We start from the raw sequence: 12,797 nt of genomic DNA on the forward strand, positions 1-12,797 counted from the left end.
TGTCTGTCTGTCTGTCTATGGGCTATATTTAACATTTCGTTTTCAAGTGCCACTCGTGGGTTTCCTGTAAAACCAACGTCAAACGTATAGCCACCTTTCTTGACTCATCCTGTACTTTAAGCACAATTGAATATGGTTAATTCAAACCCGCTATAATTTCCTTTTAAATTAGTTAAATAAATATGGTTATGATTACATATTGATTATGTGCGTGTTCTATAAATACTCGAAACGTGGAAGAAATTGTCACATGTTTTACAGTTCTGGTGGCATTTGCTCTAAGGATAAGAGGAGTCTACAAGATTCGGGATAAACCAAGGATCTTACCCGCTATTTTTCAGACAATGCCACTCAATTTACTTTTAGTTACCTAATCTTTCTGATTGCTTTGGCATCGAGGAGATGTTGCTGCAGCATCCTCTAAATAATGTGGGTAAACAAATTGGAAGGGTGCAAAGCAGCGTTAGGTAGTAGAAACTGTGCTGTAGTGTGTACTATGTACGGATCACATATAACCTGTCGAAAATATTAAAAAGGAGCGGATTATCGGAAGTGGCAGTACTCTAATCCCTTAGAGCCGGATTATCGAACTTCTACTCTACCATTGTAAAATTAACTTATTTTCGAGTTACTACATGGAAGTTTGGTTACGCTTCATTCAGAAAGCGGGTCATTCACCTCGATGACTTAACAAAAATATAGAAATTATTGCTGACTCTCGTGTCAGTAAAATTAGCAAACAGATTATTTGCTGAATAAGCCTATTTGCTTCCACAAATATTTCATTGTAAATGAACGACGTTGCACTGCTTACTCAGCACGGTATTTGATCGATATAAAGGCTATCCTGTCTTATAGAATTGTTTTAAAATTTAAAAACTCGATCAAAGTACTTCCCGTATTTATAATAGAATTTTAAATCATAAATGTGTAAAACAATGAATGGATTAATTCCTGTTTATTCCTATCACGTCAACGCCCAACACAGTGAACAAATGGGAATGACTGGCTATTCGGGTGATTTCATTGACAGTATTATTCATTCCTTTATTAAGTCGTAACAAACGTGCATGAACACGTGATGCTTCTGTTTCTAGTGTGATCGTTTTGTAAACTTTTGCGTCAATCTGAGGTCATTACTACACGTTTTTAATGGAGAAACGAAGCGGTTAAAGGTTCATCTATCGCTCTGGAGGACCCGGAATCAAATCCCAGAATACGATGGTATGTTCCGGATACTCAGTGGTTCCATCCCTCACCACCCCATTGTGGACGTAGCCAAACCCACAGAGGGCCTAGAAAGAAAAGTACCTCAGCACCCAAAAGAATATAAACATCTATCAAAAATATCCTATGAAGATGTGGGATGCTTCTAGTTGGCAAGCGGCTATACAAGCAAACCAATACATTAATTAAATTATTAAATGAAACTGAGTGTACGATAAACATGGGCCAGTTTTCTACAGAAAGTGTATAACTGGAGTCTTTAACGCTCGCGTGCACCATACGTATTCACAAATAAATTGTGATTCGCGGAATAATAAGTATGAACAGTGCCATAACTAGGGCGGTGCCCAGGCACATAAAAGCAGGCCCGGCGCACCGGGCGCATAAAAGGCTAGTTACGGCGCTACATATAAGTATACCAAACTTATCGGGCAATTATCGGTTGCCGGATTAACCAACTTCTTTTATTATTTAAGTGTATATTTAATTTAAATTGAATACAAAATGGTGGGAGCGCTGCCTAGTAAAGCAAACCGATTACATCAACTGTTTCATTAAAAACAGGCCACGTCATTGGTTTTCCTAGTCAGCCTTTTACTAACTTGTAAACAATGTGCCCATTTAGAAGACAAAATTACAAAAATAAAACTGATGATGTGGTACCAAAGAGGGTACCTGTGGATGGAAATATAAATTAATGGGAAATTACATCTGCAAATGAAAATCTGCCAAGAGCTTTCCAGAAAAACTAGCCAAAATAACAAGAGGGGGTGGCCGTGTTCCCGACCAGATTTTCAACGCTGACGAAACATAAGGGAAGAAAATTTTCGTCATTTCTTAACTATTTCTCATTCAAAACACAGTGTAATTTATTTCATCTTACACTTATTTTTTTTTTAATAACTATGAACGTATCTTCTATTTTACTATAGTAAATGCATCTTTTTTTGCACGGTTTTTGAGAAACGTATCTTCCTTGTAAAAAAAAAAAGTGTTGGGTGTACAGTAAATTCGACTGTCTTTCGCTTGCCATCCATATTAATCTTAACAAACGAAACCGGATAATACAGATTACTTCACATTACTAATTACATTTGTTACCCCTGCTTATTCTGCACATCAATTTCTACAAGTTTTCGTAACACACCAAACATCAAAATCGTCCATTATCCGCAATCCACGTATTTCTAGCTATTGTTATAAGACTCAACTTACCATTTAAACTTGTATCGAATAACAGGAAAGATGAGACATTCCCCTTCTTCCACCTCTCGGATGCTGTATGGCATTTCAATTTTAGGATTGTTCGATGTACCATTTAATCACGCAGCTAACTAGCATCCACGTGGTCTACTAGAAGAAAATGTCTCCGTATGCAAATCATCAAAACACGTGATAATACGCTCTCAACGAGCGCCAAAAATTCTCCGGAATATAGAAACCATTTGCAATTATCTTGCACAAATAGTCATAATTTAAATTAATATTCGTATAGAAAGAGAGATTAGAAGATAAGGTAATCATTCTTCACTCCCTATGATCCTGTATGTAAATATTGCAGCCAGAGATGAAAAGTAGGATACACCTGGCCCTGTTGTATAAAAATTACAAGTATTATAACTTATTACAAAGCTTTTTATTCTTGTAATTTGTAAAACTTGTATAGTAGTTAGCATTATTTACAACAGGACTCTGGAGATCAAACTTGGATTTTCACCTTAGCAAATCAATACTTTGACAGACAAGCAGAACTTTTCTATTTATATTCAAAATGTATGTTAATTGTGTACTTTAAATTTATATTGAACTTCTACAGACTATACCAAAAATTTGATTTTAATATATTTTTTATTAACAAATTTTGTAGAAAATTACGAAAACACGACCAAAGTAGACTATCTTAAGACAAAATTTTATTATGCAGAACAAATACTTAAAAAAAGAAATCACAAATTGTGTGTCTCATCTTCATGAATTTGTTTTAAATAAAAAATTCAGTACAAATTTTTTTATTATTACAAATTCACTTTTAGCCAATTTTACTACAAAATCAATGTTACAGTACTTATAAAATCTATAATACTGTTTCATTCAGAAACCCTACCAATCTATTGATTGTCTATATTCCACCTAGGATGCATGATTGATAAAATCCCATCAAAGTTGTTTCACTAATAGCCATAATTTGAATATCATAATACTATAAAACAAGCAATGAAGAGGAATGTTTTTGAAAAAGAACACTTGGCCCAACATTTTGCAAGTTACAAAAATTAATATTTATACACTACAAGTTTTGATATGGTGTATATAAAAAAAATAAACAAGAGAGAAAATGCACGAAACAAAAAGAAAAAACAGTATACAAATGACCAGTATTTACAATTTCTATTTTTGTTATGGACGACTATGATTGATGTTTTATCACAGCTTTCTTCTTTCCTTCCTTCAATAAAAGCATTCTGTATAATTATCGGGAATGTGCAACATGTCTTGCAGTTTTTTAATTTAGAATACTGAAAGTCTGTATGAGATCTTTAAACTGCGTCGTACCGTGCGATTCTTTTCGCCGCATCGTCGATCGCCACGGGAGTCTCCAGACAGCTAGTAATTTATGCTCCGGGCATTGTGGCGAAGAGCTCCCGACAGACGTGGGTACTTGCTGCAGATTATTTGTCCTGCCAACTTCTCTTCCTGCTTCCCCTATGTTTTATAGTCAGTCTATCCGCTCGTGACTATGTTCTTAATTATACTACACTTTCGGATTGTAAAGGAATATCGTCGCTTGGAGCCGGAAGAGCATCTGCCGTATTCATAGAAACTTTCCCGCAAGATACCTGACTTTCGCTGTGACTTAAACCGGCGACGTGTGTCTGACGAAAGTTACTAGAGACGATACTCAGACTCTTCTTGTATAAGAGACGGTTTTCTTCGGTGGCCGGTCCCCATTCAGGTGACGGGCGCAAATTAACCAAAATTCTCTGTAGAGATAAATAAATATTAAATGTAATTCATAATAAAGTTATGAATTGCATAAAAGTCATTATTATTTATAAATACCTGAGACAGAGATCCTTTAGATTTGTAAATCTGGATACCAGCAAATAATGGAATGGGAATCAGAGGAAGAACAGCCATCATCCATCCCAAAGCAATTGACCAATCGGGATATTCATAATCATTGTATGTAACCGGTGAGTGGTTGATTACAATGAAGATAAGTAAACCCTATAATTCAAAACACAAAATTTTTAAATTTAGCAATGCTATTAAAATGTAAATAAAGGAGTAAATAAAAAATGTAAATTTTTTATTTACTCCTTTATTTCGTTTTTATTTATACAGTTTTTACTTTTAATGATTCCTACACTTTCTTTAATATTTCTGTTGTGTGTTCCTGTTTCTCTATGTAAAATTTTTATATTATTTTGGTCTATATTACAGTCAGTGCAGTGATCGTGGAAGGCAGAGTTCAGTTTGTAATATTTCAGATCTGCTAAATGTACTTTAAGACTCACCTTTAATTTTCGTTTCGTTTTTCCTGTGTAGAACTTGGTAGAATTACAGATACAAGGGGTCTTGTATACTACGTTTTTTGTTTCTTCTTGCGGTTTTTTCTTTTTCTTCGTTGCTTGTTTGGCTTTGATTCTACACGAAAGTTTTTCGTATTTTGGCGAGAGTTTTATGTTGATCTTTCTTGTTTCTTTGTCTATTTCTTCGTACAATCCTTTGATATAAGGGAAACTGATTTAGGCCTATTTCATTTTTGAGTCTTCTTTTTGTTCTGTTTTGTGAATCTTTCGGCTGTTTATCTTTCTTTCCGATGCATTTATTATTCTGTTTGGGTATCCATCTAAAAGAAATTTCTTCTTTAATTCACTCATATTTCTTTGTATGCTAGTATTTTTGCAGGTTCTATTTTTTATCTTACTATATTCCACGTTAAATACATTTTGTTTTATATATAACAGTATGTTTGAATTAGGGGAGATCGGGGCAACTTCGGCATGCGGGGCAAGTTTGTCAAGCGCTTTTTTTAAAAAACAAATTAAAAGGAGACTTTTGTTATAGGTTAGGCAGTTGAGTTTTATTGGTGGCTTGTTGAGTGTAGTGTTTTTATTGTTCTNTTATTTTTTTTAATTACAAATCCCTCTGTGAATGAAAGTCTAAAATCTAAGAGGTACCTCTTGTACTGAAGCAGCAGAATCAGCGATGGCAACTCTGCACCAGTTAGTACTATGACCCGTCCATCACATACTGTGCTTTCCTGTCTGCTATAATAGCATGGATTTCAAAATTTCAAATTACAAATCGAGGCTTTTAGAGCTTTATTAAATATGTAAAAAAAAATTTTTTTTTATGTATAATTTTGGTCTATTATAGGAACTGGAAAACACAGTTATTTCATATCTTCTTTGGAAGGTCAAAAGCTGCTGGAAAGCAAAAACCAGATCATTCATTTTAACAACAGGACAAAGAAGTATCAGCAAAACGTCAAGAATAACAAACTTGTATAAAGGTTCCAGTCGATACGTATGGTGTCTCTAAATTAAAATAGAGACAGCATTTAAGGAAAAACGTTTACGAGAAAATAAAAATTACGGGTGGATTTTATTCGCTTCAAAATCAACACTCCAGAAATTTCTTGACGTAATGCTAATAAAATTATTGGGAGTAACACACACAAAACAGGACAAACAGTTTTCTTGCTTAAGATTAAGGCAGAATTTTAAAATATATTGCTAAAATATTTAAACTGTCAAGTTCTAATATTACTTTGCAATATTTCGTATAGTTTTGGATTGTTATTTACGGCAAAATTAACAAAGTATATTTTTTAATCCCGTTTTTGATATCAGAATTTTGATTTTTTTTATTATATTTTTGAAGAAAATATAAATTTTCTGCCTTAAAAGTGAACAAGAGAATTGGTTGATGAAATTTTAGGTTTTTAAATAAGTTTTTTTTTTTTGAATTTTTAAAAATTTTTCCAGAATTTCATTTGATTCTCCTTTAAATTAATCCAAATTTCAAATAAAAGAAGAATTGTTTAATTCTTTTTGGATCGGCGAATTGCATCAACCAAAACACGGAAGGGCCACACATTAAATTTTAGAAAAAAAAACATGGATTTTGAATACTTTTAAGAAAAATCTCATTTGTTATCATTTAAATTTATTTTAAATTTGTAAAATAAAAATCGATTAGAGAGAGTGTGGCCCTTGATTTATTTTAAAATTACAGACTAGTTTTCTCCGTGATACACTTCACAAAATAAAATCATTTAAATCAGAATAACTCTAATAGTCAACATAAAACATCTGGAATTAATTAGACTAAACTCTCAATATGCTGACGGCCCCATTTAATTGTTGCAACATCCATTCCTTTTGCTGCAAACTCCCAGCATTAGCCCCCTCTCAGCCTACACCTCCAAATTTTCTCATGCAAAACCTACACCACACAGATTACGGTAAGCCATTCATTCATTTTTCAGCTGCAGTGTAGGCAGAAAGCACAAGGCCACAGCATGGGGAAGCTTGCAAAACAATCTAACGATTTGTGCAAATTGTAACCGAAATAAAATCAAAAAATTAGCAGAGAGTCTACGTGATTTACATGCAGGTGTGCAAATGAAAAATCTTTAATAAATAATTATATATTTCAATTTTAAATAATCGATACAATCTAGCTAAATTAAAATCTAGCAAATTGCACGCAACGCATATATTGAATGAAGTGACCATTGGTAACTAAAGTTCTCTCTCTCTCTTTTTGTTTTATTTTTTGTCAAGATCTTATAAATTTCAATTAAAAAATAAATGTAAATCATTTATACATTTACAAGAAAGCAAAAAAACGTTGGAATTATTAAACTTAATAACCAATGATCAACCTCAGTGTGCTTTAAAACACGGGATGCATTAGTGTACCTAGCGGCCCGAACATCAAGATGCACAATAAGCACCGGAACTTTAATAGGGAAAAACAAAAAAAAAACTTAAATAGCAACAAATTTGCTAAGATCTTAAACGGGATCTCCGAAAGTCTGTTTAAATATGCATATCTCATTCATGCAACATAAAGCGAATACACACTCCTGTTACTCCAGTCACACCAGACAGACTTCGGCTCTCCACTTCTTTTAGTTTTACTTTTACTCGAGGCTAGGTACTCCGAAGCAATAATATACCAATATTTTGTGGACAACACTTAACTACTGAGATAAAAAGATGGTTAACACAAGTTACGCTTTAGTGGTAGAAGGCTCCCTTCTATGCTGCTGCTGCCGCCCAGATCTTCCAGGCGCTCCCAACCAACAGAGGGCCTGACTAACAAAATGTTTAAAAATACAATACACATTTAACCCCTTGTAATATTTGCTTGCCCAATTTTTTGTCATCATAATCCCATTAAATAAAAATATTATCATTACGTACATCAATTAAAACAAATTATTACAGCAAATTAAATATTCGTACACATTTTTTACTGCGAGATGTCTCGAAAAGGTTTTGACTGCAAATCTATATTTTTAAAGCAAAATTAAATATATTTAAAGCTTTAAAATTTTGAATATTTTAAAAAATTAGTTCAAGTTTTTAAACAATTATACTAGATATTTAAAATTTNCAAATGAAAAATCTTTAATAAATAATTATATATTTCAATTTTAAATAATCGATACAATCTAGCTAAATTAAAATCTAGCAAATTGCACGCAACGCCGCAACATAACATCAGGGAAAGACAGCACACCTTATACATCCTCGCACACTGTTTTTTGATAATTACAAATAATTAAAATTTAATATTCAAAAAGGTATAATAAAATAACAGCAGGAATTGGTGTTGCATTAAATAATTGGACATACCCTATCAACTATTTAAAAATTTCAATGAATTGTGATATAGCCAGATGAAAAAATTTTTAAAAAATGAATAATCATTGATTTTTATTAAAATTATTTAATTAATAATTAATTAATTTAAAAGCATTTTACTGTTAAAGAAATTTAAATCTGGTCAATCTGGCTGTATCACTAGGGCCTTTGTGTTTACAATATGATTGTAAATAACTGCATGAGAATTAAAGCACTGATCAATTTCAGAATGCTATGTTTCTCCATTAGAGCTGAATACCTATATTAAAAAAAAAAACAAATTTAAAACGTGATTTAATTAAAATTAAAAACATTATTCGAATTAATAACTGGCAAGAAAAGTTTCTTTTTGACAAATTTAATTACTCCTATCGAAGTGAAGTGTTTCATTGGGAAAAGAAAACATAGCCTTAAAACAGAAAGCATACATAATAGATTAAAACTAAATAAATTATTAAATAAACAGTTACCTGACTATCTAAACCAATTGTAAAGAGCATGAAAAAGAAGAGTAAGGCCCATAGTGGTGACAAAGGCAATCTTGAGACTGCCTCTGGATACACCACAAAAGCCAATCCTGGGCCTACAAAATAAAAAAAATCAGTTTTTAGCAATAAAAAACTTTTAAATTGGTGATATAAGTCTAGTCTAAGAATGCAATATACCTTGAGAGACTACTTCTTCAATTGGTTTACCGGTTTCATATGACATATATCCAATAATAGAAAATACTACCAATCCAGCAAAGATGCTGGTAGAACAGTTAATGATTGGAATAAGCAGAGAATCTCTGAAAGAAAAATTATTTATTTAACATCTTGTGAATAGATTATACATACAAAATTAAACAAATCTCTAATAAATTTTTCAAAATTGATGGTAATATATTAAATAGTAATTGCCTACCTGTAACAATTATTACTGAATCTATTGTAGCTGGCCATTGTTAAAACTGCACCCCAAGCTGCACCTACAGAATAAAATATTTGAGTAGCAGCATCGCCCCAGACCTGTAATGGAAATATTAATGACATGTTATTTTACATAAAATTTAAAAACAAAATTGTTGCGAGATGTTAACGTATACCGAACCTTGAAAGACATCAGAAGCTCCCAACGAGGAGTTAAATAAAACACAATTCCTTTCCAAGCTCCTGGTAAAGTGACTCCACGAATAAGAAGAATTACTAACACAATGTAAGGGAATGTAGCAGATACATAAACCACCTGTCAAAATTTTATTCTATTTTAATTATTGAGAATTGTATATGTATTTTATGTAAATAATTATGCATTAAATGTTTTTAATATTTATTGTTTTAATTTTTAAATAGTAAACTATTGATATGAAGTAGAAGAGAGTAAAAATATTATCTCATTGGAAAAACATGTTAAATGAACATAGAAATTACAAATTTAACTGTTTTATAGGTCATCTTAAGATTTTTTTTTTTTTTTTTAACTTTTTCTACTCTATGTAGTGGCACAATATCCTACGGGAAATTGCCCAGCACCCCTAAAGCAATCTTTTATTAGAAAACTTTTCCTCAAAAAATTCCCCCAAAGAAAACTGAAGTCATTATTGTACATGGGCCCCTTTAATTCAAATTTTCCTGGATTCCATGAAGCTATAACACATCTCTGACTCTGGACACTAAGAGAACCTTCTTAGCATTGGTTTAGCCAGGCTCAATGGAGCAGTAGCAACAATCAGGTCCTGGCATATCTAAACAGATCATCTGGGTTTTTGACCCATCCGCAAGTCCTCCAGAGCACAAGGCTGCCACCTTAACTGCCAGGCCATTCGGCCAACTTCAGATTATACATTTTTGGAACTTTTTGAAAAAAAGATTATTCTTGTAAGTTCCAAATTTATTTGAATCTAAGACAGCTTAACTTCTACATGCTCACCTACAGAAATGCAGTCAAATTTATGTCAGTATAACAGTATTTATTGAAGTAAAGTTACTTATATATCATTATTATATAGTATCAGAATCGGGAAACCTTTTCATTTGCCACGTTAAGTCTTATGAATTAACACTAACATAGTTTTAGTCAGAAGAAAAACTAATACTTAGGAATGTTATATACATGTAACTTTAGTTTTTGTTTTAATAAAGTAAAACAAAAGTGCCATTTAAAGCATTGAAGATACAGAATTACTCAGTGCCACACAACATTTTGTGAAATTTTCATCCAAGTACTTACAACATTACTTACTATAATAGACTGAAAAGACTTGAGCTAAGCTAACCTCTTAAATAATTTCTACTACTAATGTTGGTCTAATAAAATCATTGAAATGATATAATAAAACTTGTGACAGAAATAAGACATGACACTTGAAGTTACTAATTAGGGACACATTACATCAAATGCAAGAATCATCTTATTTTCAGAGATAGTAAAGCCTGAAAAAAGTGCATCTTACATTCAAGTAAAAGCAGGAAACTCAATTATATACAATATGTTATTTGTGAAAAATGAAAACAAAATTATGGCCCTAAATTATATAAGTTTTACAATTTTATATTGTCTTTATTATTATAAAATACTAAAAACTATGTTTAAATCAATACAAACCTTTCCCGATGATTTGACTCCTTTCATTAGACATAGAAAAACAACTACCCAAGCAATAAAAAGAGTAAGCACCAATGGCCATTGGACTTCTCCTAAATCATGTATACCAGATGTCAGTCGTAAAACATACTTTCTGCAAAAATAATTGATTGATTACTTTTCGTTCACATAAACAATTATTTTTTGTAAGATTTATCAAACTTACACCCAAAATTCTTCGCTAGATGTTATTCTATCATTATTGACTTCGAAATTCTTAATCGTCTCATTAGCCGCGACGGTACCATTAATCAGTACGGAACTATTCGTAATTCCGGTGCTATTTAACGACGCGGTTGGATCGTAATGACGATCGACACAATTTGGTGTATTCCACCAATTATTACAAGTAGACCATGGCAAAAGAGATGTCAATGACTGATAGATGTAGTATAGAGTCCAGGCAATAATGACATTGTAATAAATACACACTATTCCAGATATTATCACCATACCATAGCCTAAACCTATAAGCAAAACAAAACTTAGTTTATCCTTAAATTTCAATTACTGTTTTGTAATAAAAATATATGATTATTTTTTAATGCTTTTACCTTTAAATAATGGTGATATTTTCCATATTGCTACAGGGCCTAAACTGGCAAATTGGCCAAAGCTCAATTCAAGGAAGAACAAAGGCATCCCACAGATAACCAAGAATAGGATATAGGGAACTAAAAATGCTCCTGGAATTAAAAATTTATACATAAGTTACACGTTCAATTTAATTTGAAAAAAATATTTAAGAAAAAAAATTACCTCCTCCGCTTCGATAACAAAGATAAGGAAATCTCCAAACATTTCCCAATCCGACGGCATAGCCTACGCAAGAAAGGAAGAAGTCTAATTGTTTCCCCCAATTTCCCCGTTCATAGTTTTCTCCATTTCGGCTGCTTCCTTCGCTGGAGGTGGACTGAGTGTCGTCGGGGAGAGGAAGAGGGATCGATACCTGATTAGTGCAACCTTTAGAAGGCTCTAATTTCGGCAAGAGACTTCTATCATCCATAGGATCATTGGAGTTTTTATCTTTTATATGATGTCTAGACTGTTTTTAATTAAAATAAACAATATTTAGTCAAATTCATATACTTTTTTTAATAAAATAAATGTAATTTAACTTATATTAAAATGTTTAATTTCCTTTATTATAAGTAATTTTTATTTCAATAATGATAGNTATATATATATTTTTAAAGTTAAAATAATAAATTAAAGTACTTTAAATCAACTATTTTATTTTAAAAAAGAATTTAAATATTTATTTATTTTTTTCAAACAGAAAGCGATTGTTTATTTATTTAGACCTAGTTTTGTATACAAAATAACGTAAAAAGGAATCTTGCACACCCCCCTTCCAATTGTTTATTCCGAGTTTATTCACATTTAACGGATTGGATTGAAACTTTTTGCTTTTATAAATAATAAATTGTGTATTAATTAAACGTCTCTCTCTCTCTCTCCCTCTCCCTCTCCCTTTAACGTTCCTTCTGACCTAATTTAATTCCCGACGTATCGTAATTAAATCTAAATGTTGTCGTAAATAATAGCAATTATCCTCCGATAATTCCGTTATTAATATTTTATTGTTGATAAATAATTATGTAGACAATGTAAAAATTATCATCCTTCATCTGTAATTCGCCACGTACTTGTAAATTAATTAATTATACAGAGATTGATAAGTTCATAAGCCAGCGTTATAAACGTGAAGAATAAATTACATGCGGACTTCTATTTAACGTACCCCTTTACGAGTTTTGTTATATATAATTTCCAGACACTTAAAACTGCTCGTAGAAATTACCCGATATCTTTAATCGCTCCTAAAATACAGGGAAAGTTCGGAAATTTAGGGTAATTACACCAGAAACTTGGAGGGGAGAATGAATTTACTATTAGGCCATCGTAGACGTGTTTTTATACCGGTGGCGCGTTATCATATGGGCAAAAAAGGGGCAATTATGAAGGGGAAACAAAATATACGCAAACAATACATAGACGACATAGCACAGCACACTTACAATATTACAAAACACACTTATAACATATACAAAATTACAT

General features: G+C 32.0%; 1 protein-coding gene across 1 annotated transcript; it reads right to left on the minus strand.

The window, feature by feature from the left end:
- Nucleotides 1-3,117: 3,117 nt before the first annotated feature.
- LOC111617531 (sodium- and chloride-dependent glycine transporter 1-like) lies at nucleotides 3,118-11,809 on the minus strand. The gene is made up of 12 exons (XM_023358814.1): nucleotides 11,496-11,809; nucleotides 11,291-11,422; nucleotides 10,903-11,203; nucleotides 10,698-10,830; nucleotides 9,204-9,338; nucleotides 9,018-9,121; nucleotides 8,777-8,901; nucleotides 8,582-8,694; nucleotides 5,563-5,660; nucleotides 4,746-4,971; nucleotides 4,288-4,455; nucleotides 3,118-4,208 (listed from the first exon to the last, which is right to left on the minus strand). The coding sequence occupies exons 1-12, from the start codon at nucleotides 11,740-11,742 to the stop codon at nucleotides 3,975-3,977; spliced, it is 2,016 nt and encodes a 671-aa protein (XP_023214582.1). The 5' UTR covers nucleotides 11,743-11,809; the 3' UTR covers nucleotides 3,118-3,974.
- Nucleotides 11,810-12,797: the final 988 nt, after the last annotated feature.

Source organism: Centruroides sculpturatus, unplaced genomic scaffold (assembly GCF_000671375.1).
Source record: "Centruroides sculpturatus isolate CEXI.00-Female unplaced genomic scaffold, Cexi_2.0 scaffold2018, whole genome shotgun sequence".
NCBI classification, from domain to species: domain Eukaryota; kingdom Metazoa; phylum Arthropoda; class Arachnida; order Scorpiones; family Buthidae; genus Centruroides; species Centruroides sculpturatus.